This window comes from Pipistrellus hanaki, assembly GCF_964339955.1.
Source record: "Pipistrellus hanaki genome assembly, chromosome: 1".
Lineage (NCBI taxonomy): Eukaryota > Metazoa > Chordata > Mammalia > Chiroptera > Vespertilionidae > Pipistrellus > Pipistrellus hanaki.
The window spans coordinates 116,709,606-116,732,516 of NC_140503.1; the positions used below are offsets into that span (position 1 = coordinate 116,709,606).

Below are 22,911 nucleotides of genomic sequence, written 5' to 3' on the forward strand. Positions count from 1 at the left end.
CCTATACTTTAGAAAAGGAATTTAAAGCTTTCCAAGATCGTGTAGCTAAATTGTGGCAGGGTCCAGATTTGAACGTAGGCCAGTCTGACTCTAGAATCTGAATTTTTAATCACTAAGCTAAATTGATGACTGTAGTTTATGTAATTAACTTGGTAGCCAGGCATTTTACTAAAAATATGGATCCTAATACCTTTGTTTTCTTTCTGCCAGAAAACAAGTACCCAGTATCTATGGGTGGCCTGCAGAGGGCACCACTGCAGCACTGCTTCTGTGACAAGATGCTGCAGCTTTGCTGTAGTGCTTCTTATACTAAATCACATAAAGCTTAGCCTTCCTGCATAATCTTGGTTGTATTTTAAAGAGAAAAAGGGTGCATTTGAAAGATTGAGATCAACCAGCTTCAAATTTTTGATAAGATTTGGTTGAACATTTATATTTATAATTTCAAATAAGATCTAAAATATAATTTAGGAAATCTATACTTATATTTTGTGTTGACTAGGAAAAATAGGTCAGAGTTTGAGTGAATTGAGATGGGGGAAAATATGTATAAAAAAGTCATATAATAAAAGGCTAATATGCAAATTGACCAGACAGGCGAATGACCGGTCACTATGATGCACACAGGCCACTGGAGACAGATACTCAATGCAGGAGCTGCCCCCTGGTGATCAGTGTGCTCCCACAGTGGGAGTGCCACTCAGCCAGAAGCTGGGTTCATGGCTGGCAAGTGCAGTGGACATGGCGGGAGTCTCTTTCGCCTCCACAGCAGCACTAAGGATGTCCAACTTCTGGCTAAAAATTAATATAGGAAATCTTTTTCTTGCTATCATAAAAATTCATTATTGATGTGTTGGGTTGCCAGGGTTGTCCATATTGTTGTCATTCAAATAGAAATTAAGAATTTTCCCTAACTTTTGTGAATAACTTACTAGTAGAATCTTTAAAGTCCAAGACTTGGACACTTATAAGCATAGTTTATTTAAAAATGTTTGCTTCCTAATAGCTGGCATTTCTGTTAAAATACATAGCTAAGTGTATGTTTAGGGGGTGTTCCCATGACTCCCCTTAGGTTCAATAATTTGATAGGACAACTCATGGAACATAGGAAAGTACTTTTTTTTTTTTGATAGGATTATAAAGATTACATACTAGGATCAGCTAAATGAAGAGACAGAGTAAGGCCTAGAAGGGTTCCAGGTACAGAGGTCTGTCACTTCTCCATGGGATCAGTGTGCGACACCCTCCCGGCACATTGACGTGTTTGTCAGACAGGAAACGCCACTGAGCTTTGGTGTCCAGAGGTTGTTTTGGTGCCTCCTTTCCATAGGTGTGATTGATTAAATCATTGGTGCCTCATTGAACCCAATCTTCAACTCCCTGCAACCCATGGTTTTCACCTTCCTTCCTCTCCTTCACCCTCCCTGGAGGTCTGCCTGTCTTAAAGCCCCAACACTCCAATCACGTGGTTGGTCTTTCTGATGACTGGCCTCAATCCTGTCTTCTCATCTCATAGCATAAACTCAGGTGTGATCTGAGGGGTTCTTGAAGAACAAAGACACTGCTGTTAGGAAATTCCAAAGGTACAGAATCCCCCCTCAGGAACCTAGGGACAAAGGCCAGTCATATTCTTTATTACAGAGTAGGAAAGGGGGCATTATTGTGATTAAAATTATTTACTTGTTTGTTTTAAACATTTGCTTATACACTGCTTATAAATTTGATGGCATCACTCTGTTTAAATAGCAAATATCTTTTTTCCTAGGAGTCTGGAGCACCTATTCTCACAGATGATGTTAGTTTACAAGTGTTCATGGATCATTTGAAGAAACTTGCTGTGTCAAGTGCTGCTTGAAGTGCTAAACATGTTAAAGACATTTAAGAAGATGAAATAATATTTCAGTTTTCTTTTTTTTCCTTTTCAATTAATCTGTGGAAATCAACAGATATCTCTACACTCTTGTTTTAGTATGGTTTGAGGCAACATACGCTAAAATATTCACGTTTGTAGATTAAGCTGGAATATAAGAGCAATACGAACAAACTTACTTTGCTTGCCACAGTATTATAACTGGTTTTGGAAAACAGGTCTTTATAACTTAATTATGTTGAAGAGTAAGAATAGAGTTTGTTTTGTACAAAAGAGACACAACTCATTTGCATATTGCAGACCAAGTGGCACTGAATATCTATACTGACTTTTGAAAACTTGTTTCTTAATTTTAGCTGAAAAGTAAACAAAATCATCAATAGTAATAAATGTGGACATTTTTGCTTGTTCATTGAATATTTTTCTGTGATTTTCATCACTTAAGTATACAGTATTTCTGTACTTAATCTGTTAAGGCAAATTATTTTTATGATGATTTATTTAGAAATTATTTGACTATATATAGTAATTTTCATGAAGAAAATATAATGTTTTTGGTCATCTGAAAAAATAGAGACAAAAATTTTTTTTGTAACAATCCCCAATCTAAAAATAAATATGAAGTTCCCACACATTCCCAACTTATGTGATTAAACATCATTTTTTAAAAAGGGAGATAGAAAATAAGCCTTTTTTTGAGAGTACATTTTAGAAAGCCTTTACACTAAGAATAACTTGTAATTATTAAAACAAATTTGGTTTTCTCTGCATGGCTATGTTTTTTCCCTTTGTTTTTCTGAGGTAAATTTTACACTACTAGAAATCCCTCAGTACTTTAACACTATTTTGGAAGTTTACACTTTACTTTTTGTTTCTCCTTCCATCTTGTGAAATTTATTAAGTGGTAATTTCTTATTGAAACAGTATTATATAATATTTTGTTGAATTATCTCATGTGATGCTCAGTTCTATTTTGATTTATTCATTAGTATCATTCACCTTTACTTTTTAAAGTTTACTTGTAGCTAATGTTTACATTGCTAAAGTCAGATATATTTAACAATGAACTTACATCAAGTACTGCAAAAATGAGGTGGTGCTATGATACATGGTTAGGACAGTTTTGATGATTGTGCTTGCATGAACACAATTATATGATGTTAAAAGAGACAGACACTTTATATGTTTTAATTAAATTAAATAAGTTAATCTGTTCCATTTTATTTGAATTGAATTGTGCTAGGCATATATACCAATAAAATATACTTTTTCTCTGTTTTCTTGCTTATTTTGAAATCTAGTAAAGCCTGAGTTGCCCAATGTAATTGTAGAGCATTTAAAGTCTATTAGTAGCCAAAACCGATTTGGCTCTGTGGATAGAGTGTCGGCCTGCGGACTGAAGGGTCCCGGGTTCGATTCTGGTCAGGGGCAAGTACCTTGGTTGCAGGCACATTCCCAGTGGGGGGTGTGCAGGAGGCAGCTGATCGAAGTTTCTTACTCTTTATCCCTCTCCTTTCCTCTCTGTAAAAAATCAATAAAATATATTTAAAAAGAAAAGTCTATTAGTAGATGAAAGTCATTCATTTTCAAAAATGATAGCTTTATCAAGATGTAATTCACACACTATACAACTTACCCATTTAAAGTGTACAGTTCAATAGATATGAGAATATTTTATTACCATCCCCATAATCACTTTTAGAGCATTGTCATCCCTCCCCAAATATTTATTCATTTTTGCTATAAGGATTTGTGTTTTGAAGTTAACATATTTTGAATTAAGGAAAGACTCTGTGATAATAATAGATATTTAATTTGGCTGGACCTTACCTATGTCTTTTAAGAATATATTACCCTAAATTATCCTCTACTTTAAAGTGATGGGAAAAGGATGAACAAATATATCATTTTATCTTTTTAGGCTACCATTTGAAAGATATCACCCTGGATCATTTTTGTGTATATGTTTTAGCTATTACTAAATTGCTAGCTTTTTAAATAGACTGTTGATGGAACAAATGAATTAAATATTTTTCAAGAAAAAAATGTCTTTGAAATTAACCTCTAAAGCATCATATTATATTTAGAAATTGTTTCTTTTGTTCATAAGCATAGACTTTTCAATATAATTTGTGAAGAATACACTAACTACAGGTGTATGGTAATTAGATTTGGCTTCATTTAAGCATGGCAGGTAAATGCTGTTCCATCTTCCTGCACACAGAAAGGCGGGGCTATGCATCTGAGCATTTTATAATAACTATGATCTTTTTTGTCCTCTTTTATAACCTTGTGGTCTTTTCAACAGAGATTCCTGACTTGGGATAGTGGGCCTGTAATATTTTTAAGTAGAGAAGGAGGAACTGAGTATTGATGGAGGCCTCATGATTTGTCAAAACTATACACACAGTGCTTTGATGTATGTTCTCACTTAACAATTGTAACATGTAGATACAAAGGATGTTATTACCCCACTGTTATGTTAAGGGAATTGCAATGATAGGATCAGGCCAATAGGGATTCTTTATTTCAATCCAAGGTAAACAAAATAATGATTACCCTTGACAGTTGGAATGCCCAGTTGTTGGGAGAATCCTATCTAATAAAAGAGTAATGCAAATTAACCATCACTCCGCTACATCACAAACCATGCCCACCAATCAGTCAGGAGTGAGTATGCAAATTAACCCAACCAAGATGGCTGGGGCAGGAGATGAGAGAGCAGGAGGGAGGCTTGGGTTTCCCTGGTGATGGCGGAAGCCAAGCTTTCCGCACACCCTGGCTGGCCCAGGCCTCCACTTAAGGCTACAAAGTTTCAATTATAGAAGATATATAAATCCCAACAGAAATGGAAGCAGCCACAGAGCTCGAGAGAGCAGGAAGCTAGGGTTGCCTATTGTGATGGAGGAAGCTAAGCTTCTGCACCCATGGCCTGCTTTGATCTCTTAAGGCTACAAAAATTCATTTATAGAAGATAAATTCCAACAGAAATGACTGCTGCCTCCGCTCCAGGCTACAAAGTTTCAATTATAGAAGATAAATAAATCCCAGATACCAAGACCTCCGCTTGGATTGTCGGGGCACGTAGCTGGCCTGTAAACTGACACAGGTCCCTTGCCCAGGCCACCCCACACCCCAAGGAACCCCCACACTGATCCAGGTCACCCTTCAGGGCAAACCAGCTGGCCCCCACCCATGCACCAGGTCTCTATCCTATCTAATAAAAGAGTAATATGCAGATTGACCAAAGCTCCAACACACAAGCTGGCTGCCCCTATGTGGTCAAAGATCCTGCCTCCATGTGGACACAAAATGGCCACACAAGATGGCCAGCGGGGGAGGGCAGTTGTGAGGCGCCAGGCCTGCAAGGGAGGGCAGTTGGAGGCAATCAGGCCTGCAGGGGAGGGCAGTTAGGGGTGACCAGATAGGCAGAGGAGGGAAGTTGGGGGCAAACAGGCTGGCAGTGGAGCAGTTAGGCATCAATCAGGCTGGCAGGGGAGTGGTTAGGGGGTGATCAGGCTGACAGGCAGAAGCTGTTAGGGGCAATCAGGAAGGCAGGCAGGTGAGCAGTTGAGAGCCAGCAGTCCTGTATTGAGAGAGGGATGTCTGACTGCATGTTTAAGCCTGATCCCACCAGTCAGACATCCCTTGAGGTGTCCCAGATTGAAGAGGGTGCAGGCAGGTGAGTAGTTGGGAGCTAGCAGTCCTGTATTGAGAGAGGGATGTCCGACTGCCTATTTAGATGCCTGGTGGGATCAGGCCTAAATGGGCAGTTGGACATCGCTCGAGGGGTCCCAGATTGAAGAGGGTGCAGGCTGGACTGAGGGACACCTTCCCCCACGCCCTCCCTTCCCACCCTGTGCACGACTTTTGTGCACTGGGCCTCTAATCTAGAATAATAAAAGCTTATGCTAATTCAACCTTCTGGACGTCGTTCTGGATGACCGACTGGATGAAGCTGGGGCTGCAAGGGCTGAGGCAAACCACTGTAGCTGCAAGGGCTGTGCCCCTTGCACGAATTTTGTGCATCGGGCCTCTGGTTGTATATAGTGAGACATGAACGTAAGCTCAGGCTTGGCAAGGCTCTAAATAGAGGACACTTGCTCATAATAGACAATGGCACCCAGAGTGGCAGCATGTGATTGTACAGTTTGTGCAGTAGACAGGTAACCATGGTCACACACATTAGTAATTTTATTCTGACACATTCCTGACAAGTTTTAGTGAAGTGTCTTGTTCTAACAAAAGCAGCACATTGTGTCCATTTTCTAACAAATGGAAGTGAAGTGTCTTAAGGGAGAGTGTCTTCCCAATTTTTGCCAAGGCACAAACTGCATGGGCTGGCAGGGGCAGCCCTCAGATGGTTAACTATCCCATGCCTCCTAGCCAGAAGTAGGTAGAAGTTAGGAAAGTTGACCTGAGGACTTGATGGCTAAACCAATTTTACAGAAAACAATTTTTATAAACCTCAACTTCATGCAATTTCATGATCAGCTTGAGAGCTTTCCTAGCATGTAGAAATGGCAAATGTAAATGGTGCTCCTTTGTTAGAGAATCTCTGGCTTTAAGTTTTAGAATATTGGTTTTTTCAGCTAAACCTCTTCTTTAGACCATCTTATTTAGCAATTCACAGCTGAGAAGGACTTGTTGGGGCTCACAGCTCTTCCCCTTTTTATCAAACTGGTTACTTGTACACAGGCATGGGTGTACCTACTGTGATTGTACCTCTGAACCCTGGACAGAATGATGATTTAGGCCTTGATGCCTCTCCAGACTGAAGCAAAGGGCTTAAGTCCTCGGAGAATTTGAGATGTGGGACTGAGAGTCTGTGACAGAGGACAGAGCTGAGCCACACTAAAGGTGGTGCTATACAGGAAAGATTCAGCTGTTGACTGGACTTCTCATCCTTGGTGTCCAAATCTTCCATGATCCCTTGAGATACTTCTGTATTCTTTATAGGTATGTATATATTCATACAATAAAAAAAACTATTTTTGATAATAGTTTCAAATTTACAGAAAAATTACAAAGGTAGTACAAGTTTTCATATACCTTGCACCTAGTTTCCCTTACTATGAATGCCTTCCATTAATATGGTACATCTTTATAATTAATGAACCAATATCAGTACATTGTTATTAACTAAAGTCTATATTTTATTCAGATTTTTTTAGTTTGTACATGATGACCTTTTTCAGTTCCAGGATCCCATCTAGGCTACCGTATTTCATTTACTTGTTACGTCTCTTATGCTTCTTGGCTGTTATTTGTCTCAGACTTGTCTTGGTTTTCTGTTATCTAGGCAGTTTTGAGAAGTACTGGTCAAGTGTTTGGAGAATGTCCCTCTATTGGAATTTCTCTGATGTTTTCCCCATGATTAGATTGGAGTTACAGCTTTTTGGGAGGATGACTGTACATACTGTAAACATGACATCACTACTGAAGTTGGCCTTGATCACCCAGCTGAGGTAATGCTAGCTGGGTCTCTCCACTGTAAAGTTACTCCTGTTCACTTACATAGCCTGTACTTAAGGAGCAGGGGCGTATGTGTCGCCTTTCTGAAGGTGAAGCATCTATACAAATTATTTAGAATCCTGTAAGAGAACTTTGTCTCTGCTCCCTACAACATATATGTTTATATGTTTGTTTTTGTGTGTACTTATCTACTAGAGGCCCAGTAGACAAAATTCATGCCCTAGTGGGGGGAGTGTTTCTCAGCCAAGCCTGCATCCTCTCTAATCTGGGACATTCCTCTCTCAATCTGGGGCTGCTGGCTTCTAACTGCTTGCCTGCCTGCAGTCTGATCACCCCCTAATCACTTCCCTGCCAGCCTGATCAACGCCTAACTACTCCCCTGCTGGCCCAATTGCCCCCAGTTTTCCTACCCTGCTAGCCCGGTTGCTGCAAACTGCCCTCCCCTTCAGTCGCAGATGCCCCCAACTGCTTTCTCCTGCAGTCCTGGTTCCCCACAACTGCCCTTCTCTGCCAGCCTGCTTGCTCCCAACTGCCTTCCCCTGCTATCCTGGTCACCCCCAACTGCTCTCCCCTGCAGGCCCAGTCACCCCTAACTGCTCTCCCCTGCTGGCCTGATCAGCCAGAACTACCCTCCCTGTTGGCCATCTTATGGCAGCCATCTTTGACCACATGGGAGTGGCCATCTTGTGCGAGGGCATGAGGGTCAATTTGCATCTTACCTCTTTATTATATAGGATAATCCTCACTGAAGAATATGTTTTTATTGATTTTTTTTTTTTTTTTTTAGAGAAACATTGATGTGAGAGAGAAACATTATCTGTTGCCATACATACTGGACCAGGGTTAGAACCTGAAACCTGGGAATATTCCCTGACTGGGAATTGAACCTGAAACCTTTTGCTGAACAGGATGATGCTCCAACCCACTGAGAAACCCAGCCAGAGCTACCACATCTATTTTTAATTTATGTGAATTTAAAGTAGTAGCTTTCAACAATAACAAAAAGTCTTTAGAATCATTCAGTTCATGAGATAGAAATGCAAATACCTACTGAGGCCAGGTGGATACCAGGGGTGTGAGAGATGCAATTTGGACACAGTATGTGGTAGACTGCAAAGCACATGCCTTCTCTAAAGGTGCACAATCTCGGCTCCTGTGGTACATGTTCACAATGGAATACTAAATCTCCTGAATTTGAAATGCTTAAATCTCCTTAATTTGTAATGTTGGAAATCCGAATTTCTATACTTTGTGCTCACCCACTTTGTAATTTTTTGGGTAGATTAATACCTGCACTTATTATAAATAAGGAATTGTCTCATAAAGGTAAACAAAATGAGATCATGTGATATTAATCTTTTTTTGACTGGCTTATTTCACTTAGCATAATACTCTCCAGTTCCATTCATGCTGTGGCAAATGGTAAAAGTTCCTTCTTTTTTTATAGCAGTATAGTATTCCATTGTGAACATGTACCACAGTTTTTTAATCCACTCATCTGCTGATGGGTATTTAGGATGTTTCCAAATCTTAGTTATGGTAAATTGTGCTGCTATGAACATAAAGTACATATATCCCTTCTGACTGGAGTTTTAGTTTCTTGGGATGTATTCCTAGAAGTAGGACCAATGGGTCAAATGGGAGTTGCATTTTTAGTTTTTTGAGGAAACTGCATACTGTTCTCCACAGAGGCTGCACCAGTCTGCATTCTCATCAGCAGTGCACGAGGGTTCCTTTTTTATCTGCATCCTCGACAGGACTTGTCATTTGTTGATTTGTTGATGATAGCCATTCGGTCAGGTGCGAGATGCTACCTGTCATTTAGGTCCTTTGCCCATTTTTTTTGATTGGATCATTTATCCTCCTTTTGTTAAGTTGTATGAGTTCTCTGTAAATTTTGGAGATTAAACCCTTATTGGAAATATGTTGTCCCATTCAGTGGGCTTTCTTATTATTTTGTTAATGGTTTCTTTTACTGTGCAGAAGCTTTTTATTTGATGTAGTCTCTTTTGTTTATTTTATCCTTAGTCTTGATTGCCCTAAGAGCTGTGTCTGTAAAGATATTGCTATGACATATGTCTGCTATTTTGATGCCTATGGAATCTTGTAGAATTTTTATGGTTTTCTGTCTTACATTTAAGTCCTTTGGCCATTTTGAGTTTGTTTTTGTGGATAGTGTAAGTTGGTGATCTAGTTTCATTTTTTTTTGCATATATCTGACCAAATTTCCCAACACCATTTATTAAACTGACTATCTTGACTCCATTGTATGCTCTTGCCTCCTTTATCAATATTAATTGAGCATAATGGCTTGGGTTGATTTTTGGGTTCTCTGTTCTGTTTCATTGGTCTATATGTCTGTTCTTGTGCCAGTAACAGGAAGTTTTGAGAACCCTGGCTTGGTAATATAGCTTAATATCTTGGTATTGTGATCCCTCTGACTTTGTTCCTCTGTTTCAGGACTGCTGTGGCTATTCGGGGTCTTTTTTTAATTCCAGATTAATTTTTGGAGAGTTTGTTCTAGGTCTGGGAAATATGTCATTGATATCTTATTGAGAATTGCATAGAATGAATAGATTGCTTGGGTAGTATGGACATTTTAATGATATTGATTCTATCAATCCATGAACATGGTATGTTCTTCCATTTGTTTATGTCTTCCTCTATCTCTTCTTTCAATGTCTTGTAGTTTTCTGAGTACAGGTTTTTTACTTGTATTTACCTCCGAGTTAGGTTCATTCCTAAGTATCTTAATGTTTTTGTTGCAATGGTAACTGGGATTTTTTTTTTTTTTTTTTTTTTTTTTTTAGTTTCTCTTTCTGTGAGAGTTCATTATTGGTGTATAAAAAGTCATAGATTTCTGGGTGTTAATTTTCTATCCTGCTACATTACCGAATCCATTTATTAAGTCTAGTAGTTTTTTGATGGAGTCTTTGGGGGTTTCCTTTGTACAATATCATGTCATCTGCAAATAATGACATTTTTACTTCTTTTCCACTTTGGATGCCTTTTATTTCTTCTTCTTGTCTGATCGCTATGGCTAGCACCTCCAGTACTATGTTGAAGAGGATTGGTGAAAGTGGGCATCTCTGTCTTTTTCACTTTTTAGGGGGAATGGTGTTAGTTTTTGCCCTCTGTCATATATTTATTATGCTGAGATATACTCCCTTTATTCTCACTTTCCTGAGAGTTTTTATCAAAAATGGGTGTTGGATTTTGTCAAATCTTTTTTCTGTGTCTACAGATATGACCCTGTGATTTTTGTCTTTCAAATTCTTTATGTGATGTATCCCATTTATTGATTTGCAAATATTATACCAGCCTTGCATCCCTGGGAAAATCCAAATTGATCATGATGTATAATATTTTTTAATATATTGCTGGATGCAATTTGCTAATATTTTTTTTGAGGATTTTAGTATAGTATCTATGTTTATCAATGATATTGGCCTGTAATTCTCTTTCTTTGCTGTGTCTATCTGGGTTTGGAATTAGGATAATGCTGGCCACATAAAAAGAGTTTGGAAGTGTTCCTTCCTCTTGGTTTTCTGAAATAGATTGAGGAATATAGGTGTTAATTCTTTGAATTTTTGGTAAAACTTCCATGTGAAGCCATCCAGACCTGGGCTTTTTTTTGTGAGAGATTATTATTATTATTATCTTAAAAATATATTTTATTGATTTTTAACAGAGCGAAAGAAAGAGAGATAGAGAGCTAGAAACGTCGATGAGAGAGAAACATCAACCAGCTGCCTCTTGCACACCCCCTACTGGGGATGTGCCCAGAACCAAGGTACATACCCTTGACCAGAATCGAACCTGGGACTTTTCAGTCCATAGACCGAAGCTCTACCACTGAGCCGAACCGGCTTCGGCTATTTTATTTTATTTTTAATTTTTTAAATTAAATTATTATCTGTGTACATATCTTACCATTCCCCTCCCCTACCATTTATACCCTCCCTCCCCAGAGTTTTGTGTCCATTTGTTGTACTTATATGCATGTATACAAGTCCTTCGGTTGATCTATTATCTCCCCCAGATCTCCCGACCCTCCTCGCTGTAATTTGACAGTCTGCTTGTTGCTTTACTGTCTCTATATCTATCTTTTGGTTCATCAGTTTATAATGTTCTTTATTATCCATAAATGAGTGAGGTCATGTAGTGTTTCTCTTTCATTGACTGGCTTATTTCACTCAGCATGATGTTCTCCAATTCCATCCAGGTTGCTGCAAATGATGAGAATTCCTTCTTTTTTATGGCAGCATAGTATTCCATTGTGTAGATGTACCATAGTTTTTTGATCCAATCATCTGCTGACAGGCACCGAGGCTGTTTCCAAATTCTAGCTATTGTAGATTGTGCTGCTATGAACATAGGGTGCATATATCATTTCTGATTGGTGTTTCTAGTTTCTTGGGATATATTCCTAGGAGTGGGATTACTGGGTCAAATGGGATTTCCATTTTCAGTTTTTTGAGGAAAATCCATACTGTTCTCCACAGTGGTTGCACCAGTCTGAATTCCCATCAGCAGTGCAGGTGGGTTCCTTTTTCTCCACAACCTCAACATTTGTTTGTTGATTTGTTGATGTTGGCCATTCTGACAGGTGTGAGATGGTACCGCATTGATATTTTGATTTACATCTCTCGAATAATTAGTGACTTTGAGCATGTTTTCATGTGCCTTTTGGCCTTCCTTCTGTCTTCTTTTGAAAATATTCTATTTAGGTCCATTGCCCATTTTTTTAATTGGATCATTGATCTTCCTTTTATTTAGTTGTATAAGCTGTCCGTAGATGTTGGAGATTAAACCTTTATCAGTGGTAACATTTGCAAATATGTTCTCCCATACAGTGGGCTTTCTTGTTGTTTTGTTGATAGTTTCTTTTGCTGTAAAAAATCTTTTTATTTTGATGTAGTCCCATTTGTTTATTTTCTCTTTAGCTTCCATTGCCATAGGGCAGTATCAGTGAAGAAGTTCTTTTGGCATATGTCTGAGATTTTGCTGCCTGTGGATGCCTCTAGTATTTTTATGGTTTCCCATCTTATGTTTAAGTCCTGTATCCATTTTGATTTTATTTTTGTGTATGGTGTAAGTTGATGATCAAGTTTCATTCTGTTGCATGTATCTGTCCAATTTTTCCAACACCATTTATTGAAGAGACTGCCTTGACTCCATTGTATATTTGTGGCTCCTTTGTCAAATATTAATTGAGCATGGTGATTTGGGTTGATATCTGGGTTCTTGATTCTATTCCATTGATCTATATGTCTGTTCTTATGCCAGTAACAGGCTGTTTTGAGAACAGTGGCTTTGTAATACAGCTTGAAATCTGGTATTGAGATCCCTCATACTTTATTTTTTGTTTTTCTATGTACAGTATCATGTCATCTGCAAATGAGGATAACATCCTGGAAACAAATGACATCCAAATTGGAAAACATCCTTCTGCTTACTCTTCTTTTCCAATTTGGGTCTTTTATTTCCTCTTATTGACTGATTGCAATGGCTAGTACTTTCAGTACTATGTCAAACAGGAGTGGTGAGAGTGGGCATCCCTGTCATGTTCCTGTTCTTAGAGGGAATGGGTTTAGTTTTTGCCCATTGAGTATGATGTTGGCTGTGGGTTTATCATATATAGCTTTTATTATGTTGAGGTATGATCCTTGTACTCCCACCATGTTGAGAGTTTTTATCAGGAAAGGGTGTTGGATTTTATCAAATGCTTTTTCCGCATCAATTGATATGACTCTATGATTTTTATCTTTCAATTTGTTTATGTGATGTATCACGTTTATTGATTTGTGGATATTATAGCATCCTTGCATTCCTGGAATAAATTCTACTTGGTCATGATGTATGATCTTTCTGTTGTTCTGCTGGAGCCAATTTGCTAGAATTTTGTTGAGGATTTTGGCATCTATGTTCATGAGGGATATTCACCTGCAATTCTCTTTCATTGAGTTGTCTTTATCTGGTTTTGGTATTAGGGTGATGCTGGCTTCATAGAAGGAGTTTGGAAGTGTTCCTTCTTCTTGAATTTTTTGGAATAGTCTGAGGAGGATAAGTTTTAGTTCTTTCTTGAATGTTTGGTAAAACTCTCCTGTGAAGCCATCTGGCCCTGGGCTTTTGTTTGCTGGAAGCTTTTTGATGACTGTTTCAGTTTCTTCCCAAGTCACTGGCCTATTGAGGTTTTTAGATTCTTCCTGATTGAGTTTTGGAAGGTTGTATTTTTCTAGGAATATGTCTATTTCCTCCAGGTTGTCCAGTTTATTGGAATAGAGTTGTTCATAGTATTTTGTTACAATCCTTTGTATTTCGAAGGGGTCTATTGTTATTTCACCTCTTTTGTTTCTGATTTTGTTTATTTGGGTCCTCTCTCTTTGTTTCTGTTAGCCTGGCTAGAGGTGCATCAATCTTGTTTATCCTTTCAAAGAACCAGCTCTTGGTTTTGTGGATCTTATGTATTGTTTCTTTGGTCTCTATGTCGTTTACCTCCGCTCTGATTTTTATTATTTCCTTCCTTCTGCTTACACTGGGCTTTTCTTGTTGCTCTTTTTCTAACTCTTTGAGTTGTAGAGATAGATAATTTGTTACCATTTTTTCTTGTTTTTTGCAATAGGCTTGTAGAGATATGAACTTTCCTCTTAAAACTGCTTTTGCTGTGTCCCATAGATTTGGATAGTTGTGTTTTCATTGTCATTTGTTTCCAGGATGTTTTTAATTTTTCCTTGATTTCTCTGGTAACCCAGTCCTTGTGCAAGAGCATGCTGTTTAGTCTCCATGTGTTTGATTTCTTTGGATTATTTTTATTGTAGTTGATTTCCAATTTTATGCCACTATGATCTGAGAAGATGCTTGATATGATTTCTATCTTCTTAAATTTGAAGAGACTTTGCCTATGTCCCAACATGTGGTCTATCTTTGAATATGACCCATGTGCACTTGAGAAGAATGTATATTTTGTGGCTTTGGGGTGAAATGTTCTGAAGATGTCGATTAATTCCATCTGGTCTAGTGCATCATTTAGGATTGATGTTTCTTTGCTGATTTTTTGTTTAGATGATTTGTCAAAGGGTGACAGTGCGGTATTAAAATCTCCTACTATGATTGTATTGCTATTAATCTCTCCCTTAATGTCCCCTAGCAGTTTTGTTTTTTTTAATGTATTTGGGTGCTCCTTAATTGGGTGCATATATGTTCTTCTTGTTGGATTGTTCCCTTTAGTATTATGAAGTGGCCTTCATTATCTCTTGTTATGCCCTTCACTTTGAGATCTAATTTGTCAGATGTAAGTATTGCTACCCCAGCTTTTTATTTTTTTATTTTTTCATTTCCGTTCACCTGGAAAACCTTTTCTCATCCCTTCACCCTCAGTCTGTGTGCATCTTTTATTCTGAAATGGGTTTCATGTAGACAACAGATATATGGGACTTGTTTTCTTATCCAATCTGTTACCCTGTCTTTTGATTGGAGCATTTAATCCATTTACATTTACTGTTATTATTGACAGGTACTTATTTGATGCCATTTTTATTCTATACCCCTGTGTTCCTTCTTCACTTCCTTTTTCTTTATTTTTACAGTAGACCCTTTAGCATTTCTTGCATTGCTGGTTTGGTGGTGATAAATTCCTTTAGTCTTTTTTTGTCTGTGAAGCTCCTGATTTCACCTTCAATTTTGATTGATAGCCTTGCTGGATACAGTATTCTTGGATTCAGACCCTTCCTTTGCATGACTTTGTATATTTCATCCCATTCCCTTCTGGCCTGATGAGTTTATGTTGAGAAATTAGTTGCTAGTCTGATGGTGTTCCTTTATATGCAACTTTCTGTCTCTCTTTGGCTGCTTTTAAGATTCTTACTTTGTCGTTGGTGTTTGCCAGTTTAATTATAATATGCCTTGGCATCGGTCTTTTGGGGTTCATTTTGCTTGGGACTCTGCGAACATCTTGGATTTGTGTGGGTTTTTTCTTCTCTATCTCAGGAAAGTTTTCTGCAATTATTTCTTGAAATACGTTTTCCATATCTTCCTAAGTTTCCTTTCCTTCTGGAATTCCTATTATTCTAATATTGTTTTGTTTTGTATTGTCCCAAAGCTCCTGTAGGCTCTCCTCCTGCTTTTTAATTTTTTTCTAGAAGCTGTTCTAATTGGGTATTTTTTTCCATCTTGTCTTCTAGCTCACTGATGCAGTCCTCTGCTTCTTCTAGTCTGCTCTTGATGCTTTCTATTGAGTTCTTCATACTAGCAATGTCATTTTTCATTTCTTCTTGGTTCATCTTTATTTCCTCTTGGTTCTTACTCATATTGTCAAATTTGTCTTTCATTCTTTTTAGCCATCTTATGACACTTACTCTGAATTCTTGCTCTGGTAGATTGCTTGCCTCTAACTTGTTTACTTCCTTTTTTTGTGATGCCTGCTTTTCTTTCATTTGTGGGCTGTTTCTTTGTCTCCCCATGGTTTCTCTTTTCAGGATGTCTGGTTATACAGATCGCTGTCTCCTGTGTTGATTTAAAGGCACAAAATACAACACAACCAGGTACAACACACAAGGCACTGAACAGAAATATATTTGTGATATTAATAACCTCCAATAAAGGTGACTACTAGCAAAATGCTAATTAGGGGATAAGAGAGAAAGAAGAAGAGCAAAAAGAGAAGAGGGAGGGAGCAAAAGAAAAAGATAGGAAAAAAATATATAAAAAGGGAGTGTCAAAATAAAGTTGGGAAACAGAGATAAGAAAAAAAAAGAGAGAGAGGGACAAGAAAGAGACTAAGATTGAAAAGGGGAACAAACTATATATTTGTGGAGAGAATTTCAATAGAACAACCACTATCCCCATCAAATGCTGGCAACAGTACCTGGAGAATAATACAATCTACAACACTCACTAATATCCAGCAAAAAAAGGGAAAACAGAAGTAAAAAAACAAACAAACAAAAACAAAACAAATAAAAAAATACCAAGCAACAGCAACAACAAAAGAATAAGCAAAATAATTTCACTAAAAAGCATAAAAATACAATATAATCAACATTCACACAAACAGCATCAAAAGGACAGAGAGGAAAACAAATTTTTTTTTTTTCTAATTAATACATCTCAGAGAGGGGTGTGTATGCACTTGGCACAGGGAATTGGAAAATTATATATATATAAGTAGGGTAGAAATTTTAGCAGGGGGGAGACAGAAAAAGTAGGGAAAATCTAAATCAGGAAAGGGTTAAGATAAACAGGATAGCAAAAGGGGAGAGTTTAGGAAGAGAGTGATGGTGTAAAGGTTGGGTTGAGATAGGGTTAAATAATGCTAAAGGAGAAATGAAAATAGAATGAAGAACACTAATTCCAATGTAAAATAAAGAGAAAATGAAATAGCAAAAAAAAAAAAAAAAAAAAAAAAAAAGTTGAAATAGCAGTAGTAATAATGCTGATTGAACCTAAAAATGTAATAATTAAAAAGTTAAAATCAAGTCAGGAAAAAATAAAAAAATCCGTTTCTTAAAGTAAAAGATGCAAAAAATGAAAAAAAAAATTAGCAAGGGAGGGGGGCAAAAAAAATCAATAAAATATATTAAAAAAAATTAGCAAAAGTGTTCAGTTGTGAAGGCCATTCACTTCTTCCGTTATTCTGTTTGGCACACCTGTTTCTTAGTCCAGACAGTATTGCAGTTCCCTGCATTCCTCTGCACCTCAGTGTTGTAAACTAGTCCTTATTTTTAAGATGGCGATTTCTTAGTTTCTTGGTTTTTGATTAAATAGAACTAGTAATAAACACAGTCAGTTTGTACTCCAGCCCCTAGGTGGCAGTGTTTCTGGATTGATGTCCCCATCTTTTTGGCTACTCTAACCTTCTTTTTCTATGGCACTCAATATCAATTTTGCCTCTGAGCTGAATCCCGGAAGATTTCTCCCCACTCTGCTTCTCAGCTTCCAGAAAAGCAGTTTCCTCCTGTTGTCTCTCAGGGCCAGCCAATCTGGGTGATCTCTCCTTTGTAATCAGAAGCAAACGGTTGCAGGCGAACCAGCCTAGGTGCTCGATGGGCCAGTCTGCGAGCACTTACAAATAGAATACGTGCAATTACAAACATACTGCATACCTTTCCAACTCCTTATGTTCTGCCTCCATGTCAGATCAGAATGGGTTGCTCCCTAGAGAACCCCACTATTAGGACCTCCATCTACTCTCTCGAATCATGCCAAACCCAACAGCGGGGGGCTTTTGTGGATACAGATTTCCGCGGTCCCAGCTCACACTCTTTTCTCTCTGCTACCGCAGCGGCCACAGCTTCTGCTGCCACAGCTTCTGTAGCTGCCACCTCCGCTGCCAGGACACAGACACCCCACATTATCCACGGCAAAACCCAACCTTTCTGTGGAATCCGCGTGTCCACACCGATCGGGGCTCCACAGCTGCTCAGTGGTCTCCACAGTTGTGTTTTTTTCAGGTCTCAGATAAGATCCCCAGTTGCAGCTCTGATGTGGTTGTGAGAGGCAGCATGTACAAGTGTTTACCTATGCCACCATCTTCCTAGAATTCTGCCATGATCTAACATTTTTGAAGCTGACGTATTAACAGGGTCTGCAGAAGGAGAGATTGTTCTGATTCCAAGAATTAATTTGTCTCCATCTGACACTGGCCTCCCATTTAAATTTATCTGAAGACAGTTTCCTGTGATGCCAGCATTTGTGATGACTGTTAACAAATCACAAATGACAAATTCTAGACAGAATAGGAATATTCCTACCTGAACCCATATTCGGACATGGACAATTATATGTTGCTTTCTCTTGAATTTGAAGAGCATGTTGACCTTAAAGTTAAAGTTGTAAATACTTCATCACAAGGGAAACTAGTCAAGCTCTCTGAAAGTGTTTTCACTCTTAATATGGTATACAGAAAGATATTAGAATAAGTTTAATCACTGCATTGTTTGCATCAATGTTATTTTTATATCATGTTTTTGTTGTTTTGATATCAAGTTTTTGTCATTTTTATACCATGTCTTTGTTGTTTTGATATCACATTTTTGTCATTTTTATATTATGTCTTTGTTGTTATATCATTTTGTTATTGTTTATTTATTAATAAATTCATATATTATTTTCATATACATTTTACTCATTTCCTTTCATCTCTGAAACTTCTATTATAGAGAAAGGGCATATAGAAATATTAAAATATTTCCTCCAGGAGAAACCAAGATGGCGGCATAAGGTAAATACCTATACTGCAGCCTCACACAATAATTTTGAAACTGCAACTGGAAGACAGAGTGGACATCGTTCAGAACTACCGGAAAGCTGGCTGAGTGGAAATTCTACAACTAGACAGAAAGAGAAAAGGACACAGATTCAGAACTGTGGAGGTGCGGAGACCCATGCACACAAAAAGGGCGGACAGCTGAATACATGACTGATTTACTCGCAGCACATGGAAAGGGTAGGCAGCTAATCTTTGGCTAGCTTTCTCATTCGGGAGGAAAACAAAACCTCCCGAGTGCACTGAAATCCAGCTCCCGGTGAAACTTTGGGTACCAGACTCATTCAAGAAGAAATTGGACTGTCTAGCAGTGGGCAAAACTCGAGAGCAGCCTTCTCTCAGAGGTGCAAGCAGACATTACCGAGGAACACAGTGCTGATGCAAAACCAAGACTGTTTGCTCCACACTGAGTCTCCACCCCATCCAAGCTGAACACAGAAGCTCTCCCGATGGCTAGCTTTCTCATTTGGAAGGGAAACAAAACCTTCCCACTGTACTGAAATCCAGCTATGGGTGAGACTTTGGGTACCACATTCAATGGACTGTATGGCAGAGGGTAAATCTCAAGAGCAGTGTTCTCTCAAAGGTGCGTGCAGCCATTGCCTTGGAAGATGGAGACACAGGGCCCTCGTAGGGTGGAGCAGACAGGAAACTAAAGCTGTCTGCTCCACCCTGAGACTCCACCCCATCAAAGTTGAGCACAGAAGCCCTCCCAGCAGAGAGACTGCTAATCCTCACAGCCAATTGGCTTGGAGGTCATCTCCCCTCAGTGATACCAACAACAATCAAGGCTTAACTACAATAAGACTTCACACAAAGCCCATAAAGGGCTTCACCAAGAGTGTCCACCTCAGGTAACTGGGGAGGCTGAGCTACTGGGCCCTGCTAGGAAATCTAGCACACAAAGCAATTCCATCAACTCAGGGAAGCAGCTAAAATGTGGAGACAAAGAGGCAGGCTACAAATGAAGGAAATAGAGGAAAGCAAAAGACTGAATATAGAGTTAAAAACCATGGTTATATATTTTTTTAAAGAATTTCCTAGTAAAGGCTGATAAATTTAACAAGACCCTAGAGAATATGAAAAGTGGTCAACTAGAAATAAAGCATACACTGACTGAAATAAAAAAAACCAACATTATACAGAACCTAAAAGCAGACCAGAGAATTGCAAGAATCAAGTCAAATATTTTGAATACGAAGAAGCAAAAAACACTCAATTGGAAAAAGAAAAAGAATCCAAAAAATTGAAGATAGTATTAAAAGCATCTGGGACAACTTTAAGCATACCAACATCAGAATTATGGGGGTCCAGAAGAATAGAGAGAGAAAAATAGTGAAAACATATTTGAAGAAATAGTGACAGAAAACTTCCCCCACCTGGTGAAAGAAATAGACTTACAAGTTTAGGAAGTGCATAGAACCCCAAACAAAAGGAATCAAAAGAGGATCACACCAAGACACATCATAATTAAAATTCTAAATGCAGAAGACAAAGAGAGAATATTAAAAGTAGCAAGAGGAAAGCAGGAAGTTACCTATAAAGGAGCACCCAAAGGATTGTCAGCTGATTTCTCAACAGAAGCTATGCAGGCCAGACAGGAATGGCAAGAAATATTCAAAGTGATGAGTAGCAAGAACCTACAACCAAGATTACTGTACCCAGCAAAGCTATCATTCAGAATTGAAGGTTAAATAAAGAGCTGCACAGATAAGAAAAAGCTAAAGGAGTTCATTACAGCCAAACCAGAATTATAAGAAATGCTGAAAGGTATTCTTTAAGAAGAGGAAGAAGAAAAAGATAAAGATAAAAATTATAAAAAACAAATATGCATCTATCAATAAATGAATCTAAAAATCAAGTGAATAAAAAATATGATGAACAGTATTAACTGATGAATAAAATAGAAACAATTCTAAGGGGAAAAGGAGAGTGGGGGCTGTGGGAAGAGACTGAACAAAAAGTGTACACCTATGGATGATGACAGTGGGGGTGTAAGGGCAGAGTGTGGAAAAGGAACCTCGTGTAGGGGAGATATGGGGGGGGGGAAGAGGAACAATTATAATAATCTGAACAATAAAGATTTATTAAATTAAAAAATATTTCCTCCAATTAATTCCCTTTTATTATGCATGAATTTTATGCACTGGTCCACTAGTTGTTTAATAACATGCTATTCAGCTTCCATGTGTTTGAATGTGTTTGGGTGTTTTTACTGTAGCTGATTTCTAATTTCATTCAACTATGCTCTGAGAAGATGGTTGATATGATTTCAATCTTCTTGGATTTGTAGAAACTTGCTTTGCGTCCTAATGGTAAAAACTGCTGTTTGAATTTTAACCTTGCTATTTGACTTCGACCTTGGATTACTTGCTTAAACAATAGGGTAGTTACAGGAGATTGACTCCCACTGACTCAGTGGCTTCAGGGGTAGAAACTGTAGATAACCTTTAGTTCTGCTTTTGTATTATGGGCAAGATAGGGCCACATTCCAATGTTCAGCAGGGTGTGACTGGGAACCAACCCTATGGGCTGTCCCCGGTCTTTAGAATTTAGTCTTTAGGATTTAGGAACAGATATGGGCGGCCAGTTCTTTGTCCTGAGGGGCCAATCAGGGTTAGCCGAGGCAGTGACATCACCACCGACCTGAGTAAAACCCCTGGACTGGGTGAAATTCGCTCTCTTCCGCCATGCTGCCGGCGTGAGTGGGACAGCCCATGCTAGCATGGAGATGGCTCTTTTGTTTATTGCATCGGACTCGGCTCCCTGGTGGTCCTTGGGGATCATGAATTCATCTAGGATCCCCAGCCAGGACCATGAGGGACCCCAATCCAGAGAGCCTGACTGGCCGTGGTAGGTGTGTGTTTGTCTGTGTTTTTGTGTGAGCGCTCTGGAGGGACTGCCCCTCCATCGGGGCTCTCACCTGGGTGTTTGCCGGCTGCTGCGTCCGGATTCGAATCTGAAATAAATTCTAGCATGCTTAATCAAATTGGCTCCAGTGGTCCATCTCTTGGGGACTCGCTCCGTAACACTAACATGTGGTCTATCTTTGTGAAGGATCCATGTGCACTTGAGAAGAATGTATATTCTGTTGTGTTGGGGTGAAATGTTCTATAAATGTCAATTAAATCCATCTGATCCAGTGTGTACTTTAGAGTGTTTGTTTCCTTGTTAAGTTTTTGGCTGGAAGATCTATCCAGTGAAGTCAGAGGGGTGTTAAAGTCACCTATTATGACTGCATTATTGTTGATCTCTCTGTTAAAATCCTCTAGAAGTTTTATTTTTTCTTAATATGCTAGAGACCCAGTACATGAAATTCGTGCACGGGGGAGGGGGAGTCGGGGTGGGGCGCTGGGGTTGCTCACCTGCCTGCCTGCCTGTCTGCCCCTAACTGTGCTTCCCCCTGTTGGCCTGGTCATCCCCAACTGCACCCCCCCTGCCAACCTGGTAGCCCCTAACTGTCCACCCCTCCTGGCCAGGTTGCCACCAACTGCTCCCTCCCTGCTGGCCTGGTTGCTCTTAACTGCCCCCCTCGCCCCCCACAGGCCTGGTCACCCCTTACTGCCCCCGCTGCCAGCCTGGTTGCCTCCAACTGCTCCCCCTGTCAGCCTGGTTGCCCCAATTGCTCCCCTGCTGACCTAGTCACCCTTCACTGCCTTCACTATGAGCCTAATCGCCCCTATCTTCCCCCCCGCTGGCCTGGTCACCCCCAACTGCTGCCCCCTGCTGGCCTGGTTGCCCCACGCAGCTGGTTGTTCAGTCATTTGGTTGTCCCTCACAAATCCCCCTGCTAGCATGGCCACAGGCAGACATCTTTTGAGGGTATGAGGGTTAACTTGCATATTACCTTTTTATTATATAGGATTTAGGTGCTTCTGTGTTGGGTGCATATATGTTTACTAGGGTTATAGCCTCTTGTTGGATTGATCCCTTTAGTATTATGTAGTGAACTTTGTTGTCTCTTTGATGGCCTTCATTTTAAAGTCTATTTTGTTGGATATGAGTATTGTTACTCTAGCTTTTTTTTTTTTTCTTTCTTTCTTCTTTTTTAAAAAATAAATATATTTTATTGATTTTGTACAGAGAGGAAGGGAGAGAGATAGAGAGTTAGAAACATCGATGAGAGAAAGTCATTGATCAGCTGCCTCTTGCACACCCCCCACTGGGGATATGCCCGCAACCAAGGTACATGCCCTTGACCGGAATCGAACCCGGGACCCTTCAGTCCCCAAGCCGACGCTCTATCCATTGAGCCAAACCGGTCTTGGCTTTTTTTTCTTTCTTTCCGTTTGCATAGAAA

The 22,911-nt window shown here is 39.1% G+C and overlaps 1 protein-coding gene and 1 pseudogene across 2 annotated transcripts in view; both read left to right on the forward strand.

Annotated features, from left to right (window-relative positions):
• Window positions 1-3,431, forward strand: part of SEC23A (SEC23 homolog A, COPII coat complex component) — a 78,826-nt gene extending 75,395 nt beyond the window's left edge. The window contains exon 20 of the mRNA XM_084868446.1: window positions 1,766-3,431. Coding sequence (XP_084724572.1) covers window positions 1,766-1,855 — 90 coding nt within the window. The 3' untranslated portion in view covers window positions 1,856-3,431. The remainder of the gene's footprint in view (window positions 1-1,765) is intronic.
• LOC311620775 (neurofilament light polypeptide-like) overlaps window positions 1-22,911 on the forward strand; it is a 1,158,328-nt pseudogene that overhangs the window by 1,068,014 nt on the left and 67,403 nt on the right. The gene's annotated exons all lie outside the window — the stretch shown is intronic.